The 23,448-nt window shown below is 43.5% G+C and overlaps 1 protein-coding gene and 9 non-coding genes across 10 annotated transcripts; 1 reads left to right on the top strand and 9 right to left on the bottom strand.

The window, feature by feature from the left end:
• Positions 1 to 2,347: 2,347 nt before the first annotated feature.
• LOC133110782 (5S ribosomal RNA) lies at positions 2,348 to 2,466 on the bottom strand. Its single transcript, XR_009704920.1, has one exon. It is a non-coding gene; the product is annotated as a 5S ribosomal RNA (ribosomal RNA).
• A 1,331-nt stretch (positions 2,467 to 3,797) lies between these two features.
• Positions 3,798 to 3,916, bottom strand: LOC133110773 (5S ribosomal RNA). The gene has a single exon (XR_009704912.1). It is a non-coding gene; the product is annotated as a 5S ribosomal RNA (ribosomal RNA).
• A 1,015-nt stretch (positions 3,917 to 4,931) lies between these two features.
• LOC133110801 (U1 spliceosomal RNA) lies at positions 4,932 to 5,095 on the bottom strand. Its single transcript, XR_009704934.1, has one exon. It is a non-coding gene; the product is annotated as a U1 spliceosomal RNA (small nuclear RNA).
• An 834-nt stretch (positions 5,096 to 5,929) lies between these two features.
• On the bottom strand, positions 5,930 to 6,048 carry LOC133110793 (5S ribosomal RNA). The gene has a single exon (XR_009704927.1). It is a non-coding gene; the product is annotated as a 5S ribosomal RNA (ribosomal RNA).
• Positions 6,049 to 7,379: 1,331 nt separating this feature from the next.
• Positions 7,380 to 7,498, bottom strand: LOC133110780 (5S ribosomal RNA). Its single transcript, XR_009704918.1, has one exon. It is a non-coding gene; the product is annotated as a 5S ribosomal RNA (ribosomal RNA).
• Positions 7,499 to 8,520: 1,022 nt separating this feature from the next.
• On the bottom strand, positions 8,521 to 8,684 carry LOC133110796 (U1 spliceosomal RNA). The gene has a single exon (XR_009704930.1). It is a non-coding gene; the product is annotated as a U1 spliceosomal RNA (small nuclear RNA).
• An 832-nt stretch (positions 8,685 to 9,516) lies between these two features.
• On the bottom strand, positions 9,517 to 9,635 carry LOC133110789 (5S ribosomal RNA). The gene has a single exon (XR_009704924.1). It is a non-coding gene; the product is annotated as a 5S ribosomal RNA (ribosomal RNA).
• A 1,331-nt stretch (positions 9,636 to 10,966) lies between these two features.
• LOC133110779 (5S ribosomal RNA) lies at positions 10,967 to 11,085 on the bottom strand. Its single transcript, XR_009704917.1, has one exon. It is a non-coding gene; the product is annotated as a 5S ribosomal RNA (ribosomal RNA).
• A 1,020-nt stretch (positions 11,086 to 12,105) lies between these two features.
• Positions 12,106 to 12,269, bottom strand: LOC133110795 (U1 spliceosomal RNA). Its single transcript, XR_009704929.1, has one exon. It is a non-coding gene; the product is annotated as a U1 spliceosomal RNA (small nuclear RNA).
• A 5,310-nt stretch (positions 12,270 to 17,579) lies between these two features.
• On the top strand, positions 17,580 to 23,448 carry LOC133110058 (ADP-ribosylation factor 4-like). Its single transcript, XM_061219925.1, has 5 exons — positions 17,580 to 17,586; positions 17,650 to 17,759; positions 20,299 to 20,370; positions 21,168 to 21,293; positions 22,612 to 23,448. The coding sequence occupies exons 1-5, from the start codon at positions 17,580 to 17,582 to the stop codon at positions 22,699 to 22,701; spliced, it is 405 nt and encodes a 134-aa protein (XP_061075909.1). The 3' UTR covers positions 22,702 to 23,448.

Raw genomic sequence — 23,448 nt, 5'->3', positions numbered from 1 at the left:
TTGCATGATGATAAGATCAACAATGTCACTCTGTCTTTGCATAACAGTGGTGATGTCATCATGGTTAGTAGCTGCATTGGTATTCTCATTAGATCTAGATGGATTGGACCCTGCTGGAGGTTGCTGACTGCTGCCTTGGCGATCAAAAACAACCCTTTGAAGTGGTATTTTTGGAAGAGCACCTAGTTGAATAAATTCAGCCACTGGCAGCTCTGATTCCACAAGCTCAGTGGTCTTTTCCTTGCTGGCTTCAAAATAAGAGTCCATGCCGTCTTTTTGGATTTGCTCATCCATCTCAAAACTCTGAAGGGCTTTTATTTTGGTGGCTGATGCTGCTATATTGGTTTCCAGCTCCAACCTTTCCATTCTTGTTTTTAGTTGAACTTCTTCCAGTCTTAAGGCATGTTGGGTCTTTAAGGCCTCAGCACGGGCTAATAGAGCTGCCTGCTCTGCCACTGCTTTCCTGCATGCTGAAGAGACTGAGGAGGCTTTTGATCCTGTCTGGGATTTGTTGGATTTGTGTGACACATTAGAAATGCTGTCCTGAGGGATGACATGTAATTGTGCAATTTGACCCTTTTTCCAGGTTTGTACTTCATTCAAAAAATATTTAAAAATAGTAATTCTGGGTTCATACCAGTCCACATTTTCATTCTCCTGCCCCTCCTCTGAGAAGAGCATTTGCACAGATTTATGTACATCATTAAATTCTTTTACAGCCTGTTTGAATGCTGCAAGGCCGTCATTTACTTTCTCCACATCTCCATCATCCACAAGAAAAGTTTTTAATTCATTCATCCTGCGTGTGCATACACTCAGTTTCCCCCTGCGAGTTGCAATGAGTGAAGTTAACATTTCCTCTGCCGCACCAGCGGCCCCAGTATTGTCAGTCATTTTTACTGTAATCACACTGTATAACGTGGTGCGTTGCTGACGGTGGCTTTTTTTTTTTTTGTCCGCTCTATTGGCGCATTAAAACAGCCGTAGCAGTCCGTCTTTATAGTTATGACCGCGGTTGCAATCAGTCTTTACTTTACATAGTGTCTTTTAAACTCCTTAATTATTTGGTTCATCCAATATCTGCAATGCAACGTATTATTCACAGCACTGTGTTATTATTCCCGTTTCCACCGTCATCAAACATTCCATTCATAGCGCACGGGGCGCTTTCTTTTAATATGTTTGACCAAACCATTGCCTCACGCAGATCAGCCCATACATAATTTGTTGCGGTTACTCACGACCGGCGAATCCTTGTTTGGGGGCTGTCCTTTTGTCCGATGCAAACGGTATCTGGCTGTGACCGTGGCTGTCCTTTCGTCCGTCAATCCTTTGCGGAAAGTTTTTTGACTTGTTATAGTGGCGTATTTCGTCTAAAAAACTGATGCTTCAAAAATAGCCACTGTCCAAGCCGGAGCGGGGGTTTGACGCACAATCAAACAATGGTGGAGATCCGATTTCAAGTTGAAACAAAAAATGCATTTTATTCTGCTTAAACATTGAACAAAAATATTCTCCAAATTGACTTTTTACAATAAACAAAAATAGACTTTGCTTCGGCCTTTTTTGTGTGTTTCTTTCTTTGTATCCTTTCTTTTGTTTGTGTGGTCAAAAAACTATTCCGTCTCCCCGTCTCCCTAGGACTAACACAGGTGCCGCAAATTACTTGGCTGATTAAATAGATGCAGTTGCGGCTCTGGAGGCTTACTATAGGTAGACAAATAATAATATCATATATAATATCAACTCATATCATTATGGCTCCAACAATTCTCATTCAGACTGCAGTGAATATCACAATAATGTGTGTGAGTAAAACGATAAGTGGGCAGATTTGAAGGTGTTGGGCAGGACACAGGCCAGAGCAGGGCCACAGAAAACCAACGCAGCCTGGAGGTTCTGGAGGGTAAAACCGCATCCCGTCCGATTTCATTACCCGTCGCCTCTTCCGCGCGCCAGTGTTGTCGCAGTATATTTGGATGGGCATGAACAGGCCTCTCTCTGTCCTCCTTCAACCTCGGGGACTCTGTAGACCAGCCTGGGCCTTTTTGAGTTCCCCTTGCTGGTGATCCTGTGTCTCTCTCCCTGTCATTTGGATGTCTGCCTGAATGAGCTGCTAATTGCTTGATTGGCTCCACCTGCCTGCAGCAGAGGACGATATTAGAAGATCTTTTGAGCAGACTTTTAGGTATTATTTTTTTTTTTTAAAGGTGAAAATAAGGTGCACACGGTTGTTGATTTTGATGGCGACTGAATCAAAGTATAATTTCCCTGCATCCAAGTGTGACGTTAGTTTCCATCCGATACCTAGCTAAATAGCGCCCTCATGTGGGGGAAAAGCAAGAAACGCTTACAGCACCTGGTATTCCCAGGCGGTCTCCCATCCAAGTACTAACCAGGCCCGACCCTGCTTAGCTTCCGAGATCAGACGAGATCGGGCGTGTTCAGAGTGGTATGGCCGTAAGCGAAAGACCTACGCGCTAAACCAGTTTAAATAGTTAAGCAATGACACAACTCTCCAATATAATCATATAGGTTAAAATGTGCTACATGCTCTCATTGAGCGCACGCATATTTCATCAACAGTAAAACGCATACCACGAATACAAGACCACAAGTAATTGGCTACAGGCTTAAACCAAATCACTCGTACGTTCATTGCATTCTATTAAAAACACGTCTCTCTAAATCAAACATACCAATGCCCATCGTGTTAATTCAACCAGCTGTGGACTAAACTAAGTATGCTATAAAATGTCTTTATTGGTTACAACATTTTAAATACCATTCTCGTTCACATCCCCGTGTTTGGAGTGAAAATTGAACGGAATAAGTGCGGGATAGACTGGCACATACCGACAGGCAATTTAGCCTAATTTATAGATAGTTAACTAATTAGCATAATATAAATGTTTTGCCTTCAAACTTAAGCAATTTACTTGAGCTCAATTGAATCGCATCAAATGTCAAATCAATAACGTGTCCTCGTCGACACTTTTACCTCAGTGCTGTTGAGCTGTTAGCGACAGAGATGCGTTTGAGGTTAAACTTGTGGGTAAGGTTACCATTAACTACCGTCTCAAATTCAGCATCAACAGTAATGACCGCCAGGTGATCTGTGCGGCAATAGACCATTCGTGAAAAGACAGGGTACTTTCCGACACAAATATACATGGACTGTACTTTATTGATACCAGGAGGGAATTGTGCTATGTTCTTATTCTCATTCAGACTGCAGTGAATATCACAATAATGTGTGTGAGTAAAACAATAAGTGGGCAGATTTGAAGGTGTTGGGCAGGACACAGGCCAGAGCAGGGCCACAGAAAACCAACGCAGCCTGGAGGTTCTGGAGGGTAAAACCGCATCCCGTCCGATTTCATTACCCGTCGCCTCTTCCGCGCGCCAGTGTTGTCGCAGTATATTTGGATGGGCATGAACAGGCCTCTCTCTGTCCTCCTTCAACCTCGGGGACTCTGTAGACCAGCCTGGGCCTTTTTGAGTTCCCCTTGCTGGTGATCCTGTGTCTCTCTCCCTGTCATTTGGATGTCTGCCTGAATGAGCTGCTAATTGCTTGATTGGCTCCACCTGCCTGCAGCAGAGGACGATATTAGAAGATCTTTTGAGCAGACTTTTGGGTAATATTATTTTTTTTTAAAGGTGAAAATAAGGTGCACACGGTTGTTGATTTTGATAGCGGCTGAATCGAAGTATAATTTCCCTGCATCCAAGTGTGACGTTAGTTTCCATCCGATACCTAGCTAAATAGCGCCCTCCTGTGGGGAAAAAGCAAGAAAAGCTTACAGCACCGGGTATTCCCAGGCGGTCTCCCATCCAAGTACTAACCTGGCCCGACCCTGCTTAGCTTCCGAGATCAGACGAGATCGGGCGTATTCAGAGTGGTATGGCCGTAAGCGAAGGACCCAGAGCTAAACCCGTTCAAATAGTGAAGCAATGATACAACTCTCCAATATAATCCTTTCGGTTCAAATATGCCACATGCTCTCATTTGGCACACGCATATTTCATCAACAGTAAAACGCATACCATGCATACAAGACCACAAGTAATTGGCTACAGGTTTAAACCAAATCACTCGTACGTTCATTGCATTCTATTCAAAACACGTCTCTCTAAATCGAACATACCAATGCCCATCGTGTTAATTCAACCAGCTGTGAACTAAACTAAGTAGGCTATAAAATGTCTTTATTGGTTACAGCATTTTAAACACCATTCTCGTTCACATCCCCGTTTTTGGAATGAAAATTGAACGGAATAAGTGCAGGATAGACTGGCACATACCGACAGCCAATTTAGCCTAATTTATAGATGGTTAACGAATTAGCATAATACAAATGTTTTGCCTTCAAACTTAAGCAATTTACTTGAGCTCAATTGAATTGCATCAAATGTCAAATCAATAACGTGTCCTCAAGCGAGAGACTAATGAGCCAACACTGGTTATATATTTTAGAGAAGCAACGCAACTGACCGTAAACGCATTTCTCTTACATTTTTGTGCTTCGTTTAGGAATTAAACATTACGCATATGTTCTCAACACTATCAAAATATGTGCCCTATGTTTAAATACTACACAAGTAATGAGCAACATGTCCACTTGAACGGCGACAATCTTTTTCAGATAGCATGTATTCCTAATGCCAGTGAAAATAAAGCATGTTTATTACAAATATTTCAGAAGCTACAGCATCGCCACAATCAAAAGTGAAAATAGGTGTCTGACCAATCGGGAAAACATATAAATCAATATCCGATCCCCATCAACACACAATAAATAGGCACTTTTATACAGAAAACCCACTTGCACATACAGACATGAAATAAAGTATTCACACAAGAGTTGGACAAATTAGAAAGAGAAAATATATATATATAATAAAACAGTCTATTTTTTCAACCAGAATATCAGGGGAGAACGCGAACGCAGTCCCCCACTACCAGAAATTATGCAGTCGAGATTCCCACATTTGAGGAATTCGCAGGGGTCAGCACAACCGGAGTGCAATGGCTGAGCCTCGCCCTGGGTGAACCACCTTCTTGATCATGGTATCTCCCCTGCCAGGTAAGTATGAGTTGTACACATTTCGGGATCAGTCCCTACTCCACACCCTCCCTGTCACACATACGGGGACCACATCTTCCCACTCGCTCAACTGACAACGGCGCAAAATGAATGATTCTGCACAGTGACCGATTTCCTATACGTAAACCCCAATACTGGTGACCGTTATTTGTATTTTCACCTATAAATACTATTTTTAGTATTTCCCACAATGCCACGCAGCATACATTTTCGAAATCATCCACACAGGAAGAGGCGAGAGTCAAGTGATATTTAATATAGTAGGTCACTGGTCATAAACGATTAATATTTATTTCTCACGATATATCAAGGGTCGTTTATAATCCCACTGGTATTCTGTGTAAATCGGAAGGTTTACAACGGAAATAAATGACATGGAACGAGAAGGTTGCATTGACGTGGTCTCACACTGCGCATGTGCACATGAAGCTCGTCAGTAGAACTCTCCCTCCGAGATTAAATTACAGTGAAAACCAGACTAAGTATTAGCATTATGAAAATAACGTAAGCACATCTTCGAAACTTCATTGAAATGGAATATTCATACAGATACTTCCAAAATACACAATGAACACGGACTGTGCGCTAATGAATGAACATATTTCTCATCAAAAAAAGGCTTACAACAGAGACTGAAAAATTATTTCAAAATATGAATAGTATTATTTCTTTATTAATTTTAAGGTGAAAATAAGGTGCACACGGTTGTTGATTTTGATGGCGACTGAATCAAAGTATAATTTCCCTGCATCCAAGTGTGACGTTAGTTTCCATCCGATACCTAGCTAAATAGCGCCCTCCTGTGGGGAAAAAGCAAGAAAAGCTTACAGCACCTGGTATTCCCAGGCGGTCTCCCATCCAAGTACTAACCAGGCCCGACCCTGCTTAGCTTCCGAGATCAGACGAGATCGGGCGTGTTCAGAGTGGTATGGCCGTAAGCGAAAGACCTACGCGCTAAACCAGTTTAAATAGTTAAGCAATGACACAACTCTCCAATATAATCATATAGATTAAAATGTGCTACATGCTCTCATTGAGCGCACGCATATTTCATCAACAGTAAAACGCATACCATGAATACAAGACCACAAGTAATTGGCTACAGGCTTAAACCAAATCACTCGTACGTTCATTGCATTCTATTAAAAACACGTCTCTCTAAATCAAACATACCAATGCCCATCGTGTTAATTCAACCAGCTGTGAACTAAACTAAGTAGGCTATAAAATGTCTTTATTGGTTACAACATTTTAAACACCATTATCGTTCACATCCCCGTGTTTGGAATGAAAATTGAACGGAATAAGTGCGGGATAGACTGGCACATACCGACAGGCAATTTAGCCTAATTTATAGATAGTTAACTAATTAGCATAATATAAATGTTTTGCCTTCAAACTTAAGCAATTTACTTGAGCTCAATTGAATCGCATCAAATGTCAAATCAATAACGTGTCCTCATCGACACTTTTACCTCAGTGCTGTTGAGCTGTTAGCGACAGAGATGCGTTTGAGGTTAAACTTGTGGGTAAGGTTACCATTAACTACCGTCTCAAATTCAGCATCAACAGTAATGACCGCCAGGTGATCTGTGCGGCAATAGACCATTCGTGAAAAGACAGGGTACTTTCCTACACAAATATACATGGACTGTACTTTATTGATACCAGGAGGGAATTGTGCTATGTTCTTATTCTTATTCAGACTGCAGTGAATATCACAATAATGTGTGTGAGTAAAACAATAAGTGGGCAGATTTGAAGGTGTTGGGCAGGACACAGGCCAGAGCAGGGCCACAGAAAACCAACGCAGCCTGGAGGTTCTGGAGGGTAAAACCGCATCCCGTCCGATTTCATTACCCGTCGCCTCTTCCGCGCGCCAGTGTTGTCGCAGTATATTTGGATGGGCATGAACAGGCCTCTCTCTGTCCTCCTTCAACCTCGTTGACTCTGTAGACCAGCCTGGGCCTTTTTGAGTTCCCCTTGCTGGTGATCCTGTGTCTCTCTCCCTGTCATTCGGATGTCTGCCTGAATGAGCTGCTAATTGCTTGATTGGCTCCACCTGCCTGCAGCAGAGGACGATATTAGAAGATCTTTTGAGCAGACTTTTGGGTATTATTATTTTTTTTTAAAGGTGAAAATAAGGTGCACACGGTTGTTGATTTTGATAGCGGCTGAATCGAAGTATAATTTCCCTGCATCCAAGTGTGACGTTAGTTTCCATCCGATACCTAGCTAAATAGCGCCCTCCTGTGGGGAAAAAGCAAGAAAAGCTTACAGCACCGGGTATTCCCAGGCGGTCTCCCATCCAAGTACTAACCAGGCCCGACCCTGCTTAGCTTCCGAGATCAGACGAGATCGGGCGTGTTCAGAGTGGTATGGCCGTAAGCGAAGGACCCACGAGCTAAACCCGTTCAAATAGTGAAGCAATGATACAACTCTCCAATATAATCCTTTCGGTTCAAATATGCTACATGCTCTCATTTGACACACGCATATTTCATCAACAGTAAAACGCATACCATGCATACAAGACCACAAGTAATTGGCTACAGGTTTAAACCAAATCACTCGTACGTTCATTGCACTCTATTAAAAACACGTCTCTCTAAATCGAACATACCAATGCACCCATCGTGTTAATTCAACCAGCTATGAACCAAACTAAGTAGGCTATAAAATGTCTTTATTGGTTACAGCATTTTAAACACCATTCTCGTTCACATCCCCGTTTTTGGAATGAAAATTGAACGGAATAAGTGCAGGATAGACTGGCACATACCGACAGGCAATTTTGCCTAATTTATAGATAGTTAACGAATTAGCATAATACAAATGTTTTGCCTTCAAACTTAAGCAATTTACTTGAGCTCAATTGAATTGCATCAAATGTCAAATCAATAACGTGTCCTCAAGCGAGAGACTAATGAGCCAACACTGGTTATATATTTTAGAGAAGCAACGCAACTGACCGTAAACGCATTTCTCTTACATTTTGGTGCTTCGTTTAGGAATTAAACATTACGCATATGTTCTCAACACTTTCAAAATATGTGCCCTATGTTTAAATACTACACAAGTAATGAGCAACATGTCCACTTGAACGGCGACAATCTTTTTCAGATAGCATGTATTCCTAATGCCAGTGAAAATAAAGCATGTTTATTACAAATATTTCAGAAGTTACAGCATCGCCACAATCAAAAGTGAAAATAGGTGTCTGACCAATCGGGAAAACATATAAATCAATATCCGATCCCCATCAACACACAATAAATAGGCACTTTTACAAAGAAAACCCACTTGCACATACAGACATGAAATAAAGTATTGACACAAGAGTTGGACAAATTAGAAAGAGAAAATATATATATATATATAATAAAACAGTGTATTTTTTCAACCAGAATATCAGGGGAGAGCGCGAACGCAGTCCCCCACTACCAGAAATTATGCAGTCGAGATTCCCACATTTGAGGAATTCGCAGGGGTCAGCACAACCGGAGTGCAATGGCTGAGCCTCGCCCTGGGTGAACCACCTTCTTGATCATGGTATCTCCCCTGCCAGGTAAGTATGAGTTGTACACATTTCGGGATCAGTCCCTACTCCACACCCTCCCTGTCACACATACGGGGACCACATCTTCCCACTCGCTCAACTGACAACGGCGCCAAATGAATGATTCTGCACAGTGACCGATTTCCTATACGTAAACCCCAATACTGGTGACCGTTATTTGTATTTTCACCTAGAAATACTATTTTTAGTATTTCCCACAATGCCACGCAGCATACATTTCCGAAATCATCCACACAGGAAGAGGCGAGAGTCAAGTAATATTTAATATAGCAGGTCACTGGTCATAAACGATTAATATTTATTTCTCACGATATATCAAGGGTCGTTTATAATCCCACTGGTATTCTGTGTAAATCGGAAGGTTTACAACGGAAATAAATGACATGGAACGAGAAGGTTGCATTGACGTGGTCTCACACTGCGCATGTGCACATGAAGCTCGTCAGTAGAACTCTCCCTCCGAGATTAAATTACAGCGAAAACCAGACTAAGTATTAGCATTATGAAAATAACGTAAGCACATCTTCGAAACTTCATTGAAATGGAATATTCATACAGATACTTCCAAAATACACAATGAACACGGACTGTGCGCTAATGAATTAACATATCTCTCATCAAAAAAAAGCTTACAACAGACTGAAAAATTATTTCAAAATATGAATAGTATTATTTCTTTATTAATTTTAAGGTGAAAATAAGGTGCACAAGGTTGTTGATTTTGATGGCAACTGAATCAAAGTATCATTTCCCTGCATCCAAGTGTGACGTTAGTTTCCATCCGATACCTAGCTAAATAGCGCCCTCCTGTGGGGAAAAAGCAAGAAAAGCTTACAGCACCTGGTATTCCCAGGCGGTCTCCCATCCAAGTACTAACCAGGCCCGACCCTGCTTAGCTTCCGAGATCAGACGAGATCGGGCGTGTTCAGAGTGGTATGGCCGTAAGCGAAAGACCTACGCGCTAAACCAGTTTAAATAGTTAAGCAATGACACAACTCTCCAATATAATCATATAGATTAAAATGTGCTACATGCTCTCATTGAGCGCACGCATATTTCATCAACAGTAAAACGCATACCATGAATACAAGACCACAAGTAATTGGCTACAGGCTTAAACCAAATCACTCGTACGTTCATTGCATTCTATTAAAAACACGTCTCTCTAAATCAAACATACCAATGCCCATCGTGTTAATTCAACCAGCTGTGAACTAAACTAAGTAGGCTATAAAATGTCTTTATTGGTTACAACATTTTAAACACCATTATCGTTCACATCCCCGTGTTTGGAATGAAAATTGAACGGAATAAGTGCAGGATAGACTGGCACATACCGACAGGCAATTTAGCCTAATTTATAGATAGTTAACTAATTAGCATAATATAAATGTTTTGCCTTCAAACTTAAGCAATTTACTTGAGCTCAATTGAATCGCATCAAATGTCAAATCAATAACGTGTCCTCATCGACACTTTTACCTCAGTGCTGTTGAGCTGTTAGCGACAGAGATGCGTTTGAGGTTAAACTTGTGGGTAAGGTTACCATTAACTACCGTCTCAAATTCAGCATCAACAGTAATGACCGCCAGGTGATCTGTGCGGCAATAGACCATTCGTGAAAAGACAGGGTACTTTCCTACACAAATATACATGGACTGTACTTTATTGATACCAGGAGGGAATTGTGCTATGTTCTTATTCTTATTCAGACTGCAGTGAATATCACAATAATGTGTGTGAGTAAAACAATAAGTGGGCAGATTTGAAGGTGTTGGGCAGGACACAGGCCAGAGCAGGGCCACAGAAAACCAACGCAGCCTGGAGGTTCTGGAGGGTAAAACCGCATCCCGTCCGATTTCATTACCCGTCGCCTCTTCCGCGCGCCAGTGTTGTCGCAGTATATTTGGATGGGCATGAACAGGCCTCTCTCTGTCCTCCTTCAACCTCGGGGACTCTGTAGACCAGCCTGGGCCTTTTTGAGTTCCCCTTGCTGGTGATCCTGTGTCTCTCTCCCTGTCATTTGGATGTCTGCCTGAATGAGCTGCTAATTGCTTGATTGGCTCCACCTGCCTGCAGCAGAGGACGATATTAGAAGATCTTTTGAGCAGACTTTTGGGTATTATTATTTTTTTTTAAAGGTGAAAATAAGGTGCACACGGTTGTTGATTTTGATAGCGGCTGAATCGAAGTATAATTTCCCTGCATCCAAGTGTGACGTTAGTTTCCATCCGATACCTAGCTAAATAGCGCCCTCCTGTGGGGAAAAAGCAAGAAAAGCTTACAGCACCGGGTATTCCCAGGCGGTCTCCCATCCAAGTACTAACCAGGCCCGACCCTGCTTAGCTTCCGAGATCAGACGAGATCGGGCGTGTTCAGAGTGGTATGGCCGTAAGCGAAAGACCTACGCGCTAAACCAGTTTAAATAGTTAAGCAATGACACAACTCTCCAATATAATCCTTTCGGTTCAAATATGCTACATGCTCTCATTTGACACACGCATATTTCATCAACAGTAAAACGCATACCATGCATACAAGACCACAAGTAATTGGCTACAGGTTTAAACCAAATCACTCGTACGTTCATTGCACTCTATTAAAAACACGTCTCTCTAAATCGAACATACCAATGCACCCATCGTGTTAATTCAACCAGCTATGAACCAAACTAAGTAGGCTATAAAATGTCTTTATTGGTTACAGCATTTTAAACACCATTCTCGTTCACATCCCCGTTTTTGGAATGAAAATTGAACGGAATAAGTGCAGGATAGACTGGCACATACCGACAGGCAATTTTGCCTAATTTATAGATAGTTAACGAATTAGCATAATACAAATGTTTTGCCTTCAAACTTAAGCAATTTACTTGAGCTCAATTGAATTGCATCAAATGTCAAATCAATAACGTGTCCTCAAGCGAGAGACTAATGAGCCAACACTGGTTATATATTTTAGAGAAGCAACGCAACTGACCGTAAACGCATTTCTCTTACATTTTGGTGCTTCGTTTAGGAATTAAACATTACGCATATGTTCTCAACACTTTCAAAATATGTGCCCTATGTTTAAATACTACACAAGTAATGAGCAACATGTCCACTTGAACGGCGACAATCTTTTTCAGATAGCATGTATTCCTAATGCCAGTGAAAATAAAGCATGTTTATTACAAATATTTCAGAAGTTACAGCATCGCCACAATCAAAAGTGAAAATAGGTGTCTGACCAATCGGGAAAACATATAAATCAATATCCGATCCCCATCAACACACAATAAATAGGCACTTTTACAAAGAAAACCCACTTGCACATACAGACATGAAATAAAGTATTGACACAAGAGTTGGACAAATTAGAAAGAGAAAATATATATATATATAATAAAACAGTGTATTTTTTCAACCAGAATATCAGGGGAGAGCGCGAACGCAGTCCCCCACTACCAGAAATTATGCAGTCGAGATTCCCACATTTGAGGAATTCGCAGGGGTCAGCACAACCGGAGTGCAATGGCTGAGCCTCGCCCTGGGTGAACCACCTTCTTGATCATGGTATCTCCCCTGCCAGGTAAGTATGAGTTGTACACATTTCGGGATCAGTCCCTACTCCACACCCTCCCTGTCACACATACGGGGACCACATCTTCCCACTCGCTCAACTGACAACGGCGCCAAATGAATGATTCTGCACAGTGACCGATTTCCTATACGTAAACCCCAATACTGGTGACCGTTATTTGTATTTTCACCTAGAAATACTATTTTTAGTATTTCCCACAATGCCACGCAGCATACATTTCCGAAATCATCCACACAGGAAGAGGCGAGAGTCAAGTAATATTTAATATAGCAGGTCACTGGTCATAAACGATTAATATTTATTTCTCACGATATATCAAGGGTCGTTTATAATCCCACTGGTATTCTGTGTAAATCGGAAGGTTTACAACGGAAATAAATGACATGGAACGAGAAGGTTGCATTGACGTGGTCTCACACTGCGCATGTGCACATGAAGCTCGTCAGTAGAACTCTCCCTCCGAGATTAAATTACAGCGAAAACCAGACTAAGTATTAGCATTATGAAAATAACGTAAGCACATCTTCGAAACTTCATTGAAATGGAATATTCATACAGATACTTCCAAAATACACAATGAACACGGACTGTGCGCTAATGAATTAACATATCTCTCATCAAAAAAAAGCTTACAACAGACTGAAAAATTATTTCAAAATATGAATAGTATTATTTCTTTATTAATTTTAAGGTGAAAATAAGGTGCACAAGGTTGTTGATTTTGATGGCAACTGAATCAAAGTATCATTTCCCTGCATCCAAGTGTGACGTTAGTTTCCATCCGATACCTAGCTAAATAGCGCCCTCCTGTGGGGGAAAAAAAGCTTACAGCACCTGGTATTCCCAGGCGGTCTCCCATCCGCGCGCTTCCGAGAAAAACGAACGACGTCATTACAGTTCGGATTCCTTAACTTTTCCCATTCATTTTCAACGGAAGTTCTTATCACTTCGGATGCGATATATTCTTGGCCGCACGTTGATATTGCGGCGCTGTTCCGAGAAAATCGAATGACGTCCTTACAGTGCGGATTCCTTAACTATTCGAAATCGCCTGGCGCGAATCATTTCCCTGGGCTCCTTTTGGTAAGTCTATCTAGATAATTATTTTACTATTAACGGGTCCTCGAATGATATTTATGTTGTTGAGGTATTCCCGATGTATTATTGTTATTTTGAATGTTCCAATTGTTCGTTTTTTCTGTGGGAAAATTACAGGCAAACGGGATAATGTCTCTGCATGTCTGTTTCTCAACGTCGTAGCCAGCTACATTAACATGCGATCACTTTACGGTTTTAAAATATCACCGTCATTAATAGTATTGACAATTTGTATACACGTTTGATTCGTGAAGGTTTAGACATAAAATGTATTATTGTTGCTCTTATTTCACTGCCAATTGTTTATTGACATAGGCCTAACTTACTGTCATTCAGACATCTTGGTATATGTTCCTTTATTTTCCATTAATATATTATTGTTGTTGTTGTTGTTGTTGTTGTTAACTTGCCCATATTATGTAGTTGCCCAGCTAAGTACTTAAATAATAGAGCAGTTTCCACAATTATTATATTATACAATATTTACACCCATGTTACCTTAAATTATATGAATGTACAGTAAATACATATACTTTTTGTTCTGTTTTTTCTTTGTTTAGTACAACAATGACTGTAATGCCAGGCATTGCAGTATAATTAGGCACACAGTATAATTAGTACAGGTCTCTTGGTTACTTTCATACATTTGATAACTAATGTTACTTTGATATCTCCAGGTGATCAGCATGTGGAGGCGTCTATATTTTCTCCCAGGTAGGCGCAGATGTACTTCCGAAGAGGTCTGTGAAGTCCTTGGCAAAATCGGAACAATACCAGTACTTCAGGAGACCCAGCCTTCACCTTCCCTCCTGCCCTGGCTATTCCAACTGCCCCAGTCCCAAGCCCAGTCTCCTTTAATACCTATGCATATCCACCATGCTAATGTTGTTACAAACAACAATATATAGTTATTCATTGATATTTTTGTTGCTGTTGTTGTGTTTATATGTTCATAAGAATTGTAATATGCAATGCCCTCCGTAATGCTTGGGATACAAACATTAATTTAGCTCAGTACACCACAATTTTATATTCATAAACAAACGATTCAAAGTGCAAGTTCTCATATTTTATTAAAGGGTATTTTTATGCATTCTGGTTTCACCATGTAGACATGACAGCACTTTTTATACATAATCCCCCATTTCAGGGCACCATAATGTTTGGGACATATTTATGTGATGTAAATTATGTTTACTGCATATTTTCTGTATGCATGACTGGTTGAAGTCTGTGACCCACTGAGACATGACTGTGGTCTTTTGTGGACAGTAGTCTCTGACACATCCACGCCTGCCTCCTGAAGGGTGTTTCTGATCGGTTGGACACATGTTTGGGATTTTTCTTCATTATGATGAGAATTCTTCAGCTATCAGCTGTAGAGGTCTTACTTGGCTTGCCATGCCCTATGCCCCATTACATGTTCTCTCTCCTTAATGCTGTTCCAAACAGTTGATTTTGTTACACCTAAGGTTTGGCATAACAAAGCAGACATTACAGACTTTTTATTGTAATTTTTCAGTCAATGGCTTCCTTGACATTCATTGGAATTTGGACATTCTGGCCCTCATGTTTAATGCCAACAATAATACAAACCAAAGGCAAGAAAAAGCCGAGAAAAATATGATGTTTATTGTTACTATATATAAAACACACTGTAATTTCAATATGGTGAAACCAAAGTCTGTAAACATGCCCTTCAATATTTGCTGAGAATATGCATTTTTGATTACAAATCTAAAATTGTGGAGAACAGAGCCAAATAAAAAAATGTCTTTGTCCTAAACATTACAGATGGCACTGTATATAACATTGTAATCTTTTTTTGTGTATGTAATAAATTGCAATCATTGATCTAATGTCAGTAGTGATGTAATGTCAGTTCTACATCTAATGTAGAACTTTCCACATATTGTTATACACTGCTATTTTCACATACATACTACTGTACTACTTTTATGTTGCCTCATTGTGTAAGTGTAAATATGTTTATACGGTTCTGTACTTTAATAAGCTATACCCTTCACCTCAGTTACATATTTTGCATGTTCTATTTGAAAATATACACTCACTTTATTGGGTATTTATTAGACGTATTAGGTCTTCTGCTGCTGTAGTCTATCCACTTAGAGGTTTGACGCATTGTGTGTTCAGAGATCTGTTCACTGATGTTATGTGCAGTTATTTGCATTACTGTGACCTTCCTGTCAGCTTAGACCAGTCTGGCCCTTCTCCATTACCTCACTCATCCTCAAGCCATTTCCGTCTGCAGAACTGCTGATCACTGAATGTTTGTTTGTTTTTCGCAACCATTCTGAGTAAACTCAAGAGACTGTTGTGGATGAAAATCCCAGGAGATCAGCAGTTACAGGAATACTCGTACCTTGCACCAACAATCATGCCACAGTCAAAATCACTATTGGTGGATATGAACATGAACTGGAGCTCCTGACCCATATCTGCATGATTTTATGCATTGCACTGCTGCCACGATTAGGTAATCGCATGACTAAGTAGGTGTACAGGTGTTCCTAATAAAGTTCTCAGTGAGTGGATATTTTGGCAATTGTCTGTATCTGTGTGCATGGATAGTAGACAAGTTGAAAATATTGTTCTCCTTCAGTTGCCATAAAAACTTTTACCCAATCCAACCAGCTGCCTACCTTTCATTTTATTTCCTGCTTGATATTATTATGTACTTCATTATCGGTCACGACCTGGCTCATTGGCCGTGACAAAGAGGGAGACGCACACTGACGCATTTAAAAAACAAGGTCAAATTTATATGAAATAAGCAGTTAACAAAAATGTGTAGTGTGAAAGTCAGTTGCATCAGTAGTGTGAGTGAGTGGATGTGTGAAAAGTATGCTGAAGCAATGTTGTCTCATGCAAACCCAAAAAGAACCAACAGGTACGTGGGAAGAGAGTTCCCTCCTTCAGGCAAGAGTCAGGTACATTTTAACATCTGGTCATAGGTGCTCCCAATTGCGCAAATGACCTGGTACTCCACCCACTAGGCACCTGTGAAGTAACGCCAGAATAAGTAGCACAGAGCAGGGGGCCGTAACATATCCCTAATTTTAACAATTGTTAAAATTATAAAACAATAAAATAAAAAAATGTAAAAAACATTCTCAGAGTTACAATAACAGCCATTAAAAACAATGTACTTTAAACAAATTGCATGTCCCATATTGTTCAGAGTGAACAGTGGGGGACAGAGCCAAATACCTTAATTGTATTTGAGATAACTATTAAGTAGAATGATGGCAGAAAGGATTTCCTATCCATAGTGAAATGGAGCTGGAGATATAATGACACGACAAACATGATTATGGGACAATTCTACAAGGAAATAGTTTCCATTATTTATGTCATGGTTTGGCAAAGGGCGGATTCGAGCCGTGGTGACCATCGTAGGGCTCTACACCTACACACGGCTGGCCCCCGCGTACTAACCAGGCCCGACCCTGCTTAGCTTCCGAGATCAGACAAGATCGGGCGTATTCAGAGTGGTATGGCCGTAAGCGAAGGACCCACGAGCTAAACCAGTTTAAATAGTTAAGCAATGACACAATTCTCCAATATAATCATATAGGTAAAAATGTACTACATGCTCTCATTGAGCACACGCATATTTCATCAACAGTAAAACGCATACCATGAATACAAGACCACAAGTAATTGGCTACAGGTTTAAACCAAATCATTGCATTCTATTAAAAACACGTCTCTCTAAATCGAACATACCAATGCCCATCGTGTTAATTCAACCAGCTATGAACTAAACTAAGTAGGCTATATTGGTGACAACATTATAAAAAAACCTTTCTCGTTCACATCCCCGTGTTTGGAATGAAAATTGAACGGAATAAGTACAGGATAGACTGGCACATACCGACAGCCAATTTAGCCTAATTTATGGTAAGAGCTTCTCCGGTGGCAGCAGAATGGGACTCCACGAGCTAGTGTTCCAGCCTTCTCTTTTTTTGTTCCAGTCTACTAATCGTCTGTAACGTGTGTTTTGAAATACTGTAATGAAGTGACTCAAAATTTAAATTTGAGAAAATCAAGATTTCTCTCTCACACACACATACACACATACATACGCACAATGGATCTCCTTCATCTTGTACAATTTCAAAAAGGAAGCAAAACAATATTACAGGATAAAGCATTGTGGTGCATTATGGTGTATTAGCCATTGCATGTCTGGTAATTTATTTATTTTTTAACGTGCTCTGTGTGTGTGTGTGTGTGTGTGTGTGTTCTGCTCAGGGTTCAACGGGGAGACCGTAGAATACAAGAACATCTGCTTCACGGTGTGGGACGTGGGAGGCCAGGACAAGATCAGACCTCTCTGGAGGCACTACTTCCAAAACACTCAGGTGAGCTCACCTGCCTCGCTGCCACCTGCGTGAGAGCCAGCGTTTCCGTCACCGCAAGCGTGCACCTGAACTTCTGCACTGTTTGTTCACTGGCCCAGGTCTGAGGTTCCTACAGTGTAGCATAGTTAACCACTGTGCTGTCTGCACTGGGCTGTGCATCATAGTTAATCACTGTGTTGTCTTCCTGCACTCAGTTTCTGTACTGTAGTAAGGATGTGAGGGAGTTCACTGTGACAGTGGAGGAGAGCGTGAACTTGTTTACACATTGTTCTCAGATGAGTAGCGCCTCCCCCCCGTGCCTGCGGAACCACTCCCTTCCTCCCCGACTTTCTCTCCTGTGATCTCATCTCTGTCTCCCCCTCTGCCCTTCCCCCCTGTGTGTTTCTACTGTGATCCCATCTCTGTCTGCCGCTCTGCGTGTAAGGTGGTGAGGGACCGCAGAGGGTGGACTGTCTGTCCTCCTTGAACAGGAGCTCCTTCGCCAGCCTCCGAGCAGGGTGGAACGGGCCTGACAGGGCCAGTATGGGAAGGAAGTGTAGCTGCTATTCTGGTCTGGTTTAACTGGCCTTCGTGCGCCTTCCTGCCCCGGCAGGGTTCCGTGCCCCTGGGACTTTGTTCCCTACTGATACACATCTGAGGAACACTGGGATGGAAGTGATATTAAGGCCGTTTCTGTATTTCTGGAACAATCCGCTTTGACTCCTGCACTCAAAGACAAGGGAAATGTACCCTGCTGGGAAAGTCACTGAAACGCACACCAATCCAGGACTGGCAGAAATTCCACATTCACGTAAGTTAAATGGCTAAGAAGAATCCACAAGCATGTTTTCCTGTGCTTCTGACTGAATTAAAACTACACACGACTGCAGACACTGTGGCCCACTGTGGCCCACTGTGGCCCGCCCCCCATAATTTTAGGTTTAGGAAGTCTGAAGACCACATTGAAAATCGGGGGGGAAATGTTTTAGGATTTTGGGAAAAAAAAAATATAACAAATCAAAGCTAATTCAAAGCGATGCAAGAACAACTCGAAGACCAAAGTAGAGCAAGGAGTGCTGGACAATCCACAATCTCCTGACCTCAACCCCACTGAACATCAATCTGGGCACTTGAAGACTGACAAAAGCTGAGCATTCAGGAACATCACAGGATGCTCTTTGGAACATTGTCAAATAATGCTGGGATAGCATGAATCATCAGGTGAATGAATGTAATTTTGGCTCAAATAGTTTATAGTGGGAGTAAGGCAGCAGGTGAAGAGCGTATAAGGCAGCAGTACGGAGATCAGCAACCTTTTGCTTGGTGTGTGAGGGTCTGCAGGACAAAATGAATTGAGCTTCTTTTTAATGCTGGCTGCGGTGAATCGCCCCAGGGCCAAATTCCTAATAATCCCGCAGATAAAGACGGGTGTGAAGACCATCTTAAGGGGTCGTTTATGTTGAACTCGTCTCTGGCCCGCTCGCTCTCCTGCCCTTGCTGGGAGGGCTGTATTAAGGCCGGGGAGACGGGGAGGATGATGGGAACACGGTCTCAGCCCAGTCCTCTCTCCCAGCCCAGCCCAGCCCAGCCCAGCCCAGCCCAGCCCTCTCTCCCAGCCCTCTCTCCCAGCCCAGCCCAGCCCAGCCCAGCCCAGCCCAGCCCTCTCTCCCAGCCCTCTCTCCCAGCCCTCTCTCCCAGCCCAGCCCAGCCCTCTCTCCCAGCCCAGCCCAGCCCAGCCCTCTCTCCCAGCACAGCCCTCTCCCCATTTAACACAGTGGCTGTGACTTGGTAAATGGTTGCCATTGATACAGCGCCTTTATACAATTGATGCTTTTCATTCACCCATTCACACACACACACACTCGCACACCAATGAGACGACTGCTCTTACCTCCTGAGCCAATGAGACGACTGCTCTTACCTCCTGAGCCAATGAGACGACTGCTCTCACCTCCTGAGCCAATGAGACGACTGCTCTCACCTCCTGAGCCAATGAGACGACTGCTCTCACCTCCTGAGCCAATGAGACGACCGCTCTCACCTCCTGAGCCAATGAGACGACTGCTCTCACCTCCTGAGCCAATGAGACGACTGCTCTCACCTCCTGAGCCAATGAGACGACTGCTCTCCCCTCCTCAGCCAATGAGACGACTGCTAGTCTGCTGGTATCAGTGCCGGTACCTTAGGAGAGTCCAAACACAATGTGCATTCCCCTGCATGTATCCTGTGGCAATGTTGCTTTCTTACCAGAGCTGGTCAGGCCTGAGGGAGATTAATGGGGCCTGAGCTGCGGAATACATTTTGGGCTTTCTGGGCTGATTTGTGACTGGAGGTCCTGATGATTTGGCTGCGTTAGGCGCTGTACCTGTGGGGCAGGTCATGGAAGGTGTGAGCGGGGCTGAAAGGGGGAGCCTCTCCGGGCGGTTCTGCAGTGTGGTGCGGGTGGAGCTGGCCTTTATCGGTCATCAGCCCAGCAGTAGTGCTGGTTTGGAAGCCCTTTAATCTTTGGCCCGGAGTTGTAAGATGTGTGTGTGTCTGTGTGTGTGTGTCTGTGCCACAGGGTCTCATCTTTGTGGTGGACAGCAACGACCGCGAGCGCACACAGGAGGCTGCTGAGGAACTGCAGAAGATGGTGAGTGTGAATGCTAAGGCCTGTGTGTGTGTGTGTGTGTGTGTGTGTGTGTGTGTGTGTGTGTGTGTCTGTGTGTGTGTGTCTGTGTGTGTGTGTCTGTGTGTCTGTGTGTCTGTGGCCTGAGTGAGTGTGTGTGTGTGCTGCGGCCTGTGTCTGTCTGTGTCTGTCTGTGTCTGTCTGTGTGTGTGTGTGTGTGTGCTGCGGCTTGAGTGTGTCTGTGTCTGTCTGTGTCTGTGTCTGTGTCTGTGTGTGTGTCTGTGTCTGTGTCTGTGTGTCTGTGTGTGTGTGTGTCTGTGTGTGTGTCTGTGTCTGTGTCTGTCTGTCTGTGTGTGTGTGTGTGTGTGTGTGTGTGTGTGTGTGTGTGTGTCTGTCTGTCTGTCTGCTGCGGCCTGAGTGAGTGTGTGTGTGTGTCTGTGTGTGTGTGTGCTGCGGCCTGTGTCTGTCTGTCTGTCTGTGTCTGTGTCTGTGTGTCTGTCTGTGTCTGTGTGTGTGTGGCCTGTGTGTGTGTGTGTGTGTGGCCTGTGTGTGTGTCTGTGCTGCGGCCTGTGTGTGTGTGTGTGTGTGTGTGTGTGTGTGTTTCTGCTGCGGTGTGTGTGTGTCTGTGTGCTGCGGCCTGTGTGTGTGTCTGTGTCTGTGCTGCGGCCTGTGTTTGTGTGTGTTTATTTCTGGGCCACATGCAGTAGGCTGACGTGTTGAGTTTAGTTGTGGCGCTGATGTGCGTGTCTGACAGTGAAAGTGCGTGTGGTTTCTGCTCTGCTAATGCCCTGCTAATGCCCTCCTGCCCCTCTGCCCCCCAGCTGCAGGAGGATGAGCTGGCCGACGCCGTGCTGCTGGTGTTTGCCAACAAACAGGACCTGCCCAACGCCATGCCCATGAGCGAAATGACTGAGAAACTGGCCCTGCAGTCATTGAGGAACAGAAAAGTGAGTGACAACGGCCTCCGCCAAACACTGGAGCCTCCGCCAAACACTGTAGCCTCCGCCAAACACTGGAGCCTCCGCCATACACTGTAATCTCCGCCAAACACTGGAGCCTCCGCCATACACTGTAATCTCCGCCATACACTGGAGCCTCCGCCATACACTGTAGCCTCCGCCATACACTGTAGCCTCCGCCAAACACTGTAGCCTCCGCCAAACACTTGGGGGGGTTTATTGGGTTTTCCCCATTTCAGATTTTCTCTGCCCGCTTGCTGCTTGCCATGTAGCATGTCTAGGTTTTACGACGTAACGGCCCTTAAATTCCACGCTGAACACGGTTTCATAATATCAATCGCGTAATTGCATTGGTATAAATGAATATAACTGATACTAGCATGCATGTACCCCCACCTCCTTTTGGGGGAACTGAACAACTGACATCAAAAGTTTACAAAAAAACTATTTACATACGAAAACCTTTACAGGTATTTTGAATTCATTTTTAACTGGTATAATCGTACGTGCGTTGTGTTTCACATTGCATTACATTATTGGCATTTGGCGGACGCTCTTATCCTGAGCGATGTAAATGGTAAATGGCAGGCATTTATATAGCGCCTTTATCCAAAGCGCTGTACAATTGATGCTTTTCCATTCACCCATTCATACACACACACACACACCGACAGCGATTGGCTGCCATGCAAGGCCCTGACCAGCTCGTCGGGAGCATTTGGGGGTAAGGTGTCTTGCTCAGGGACACTTCAACACAGCCCGGGCGGGGGATCGAACCGGCAACCCTCCGACTGCCAGACGACTGCTCTTACTGCCTGAGCCATGCCGCCCCTGTACAGTTGTACAGTTGATTAGACTAAGCAGGAGACAATCCAGGGTTAAGGGCCTTGCTGAAGGGCCCAACGGCTGTGCGGATCTTATTGTGGCTACACCAGGATTCAAACCACCGACCTTGTGTGTCCCAGTCATTTACCTTAACCACTACGCTACAGGCCGGCTTCACATGTTGCCCCGACACCAGTGATTAAAGGTGTTCAGCATGAACTGTGAGATGGGGCACACCAGGTATCCTTCCTGATGGGTTCAGCACAATGGCAGAATTGAATCCTGCCTTATCCACGCAGAGGTGGTGCTGCAGCTAGCATAGCCAAAAGCATAGCCACAATAAGAGCAAGGCCCTTGAGCAAGGCCCTTAACCCTGCATTGCTCTAGGGGAGGACTGTCTCCTGCTTTGTCTCACCAACTGTACGTCTGCCAAATGCCATTAATGTAATGTAATGATGTGTTCTCTCTCTCCCCCCCCCAGTGGTACGTCCAGGCCACCTGTGCCACTCAGGGATCGGGCCTGTACGAGGGTCTGGACTGGCTGTCCACCCAGCTCAGTAGCAAGAGCTAGGCCTGGATCCACGACCGGAGAGGCGCTCCTTAACCAAGGACATGTGCAGCAGCTGACCTGGAGGGGGGAAGGAAGATGGCTCGTTTGACATTTAAAGCGTTCCCTGTGCTCTTGTGCTGATGGCATCAGACCACACGCCTCCCTCTGCCTCCTTTCCCCTCCCTTCTCCCCCCCCATCCACCCCTTCTCTCCCCCCCCATCCACACCCCTTCTCTCCCCATCCACTCCTCCCATCCCCCCCTCCTCTTCTCTTTTTTCTTCTTTGTACAAATGCCTTTGTTGCCAGCATTCACCACCCATTTTCTGATGCACATGTAGCGATATGCCGTCGTCAAGGCGAATCCTATAACGTCTATCCAAACTGGTCAGTAATCAATGGGGTGGGGTGGGGTGGGGCGGGTGTTTACATCAGGGGTTCCATTGGACGTGGCCTGGCAAAACGGTTTGTTTCGGCAATTTACAGGGCAGATGTGTGTGTGTGTGTGTGTACGTGTACGTGTACGAACACGGTAGGAAACTTGGAAACTTCAACTCTTCCACCCCCCAATTCTCACTTTTTTTTTTTTCTTTTTTTTTTGAAGTCATTCAGATTTGTTCTAAAGACATTTAGCCTCCATTCCTGTAGTGCACTTCTGTCATTCCAAGCTCTGTCTGCATGCTGGCAATCCTGTCTCTGACTAGCTTTTCTCTGTAAATATGAGGACCGTTTGTTTTTGTTTTGTCTGTTCTTCTTGCAATGGCTGCTTA

Source organism: Conger conger, chromosome 14 (assembly GCF_963514075.1).
Source record: "Conger conger chromosome 14, fConCon1.1, whole genome shotgun sequence".
NCBI lineage: Eukaryota > Metazoa > Chordata > Actinopteri > Anguilliformes > Congridae > Conger > Conger conger.
Note: the sequence above shows the minus strand (reverse complement) of the source record. Positions and strands in the feature narration are given on the sequence as shown.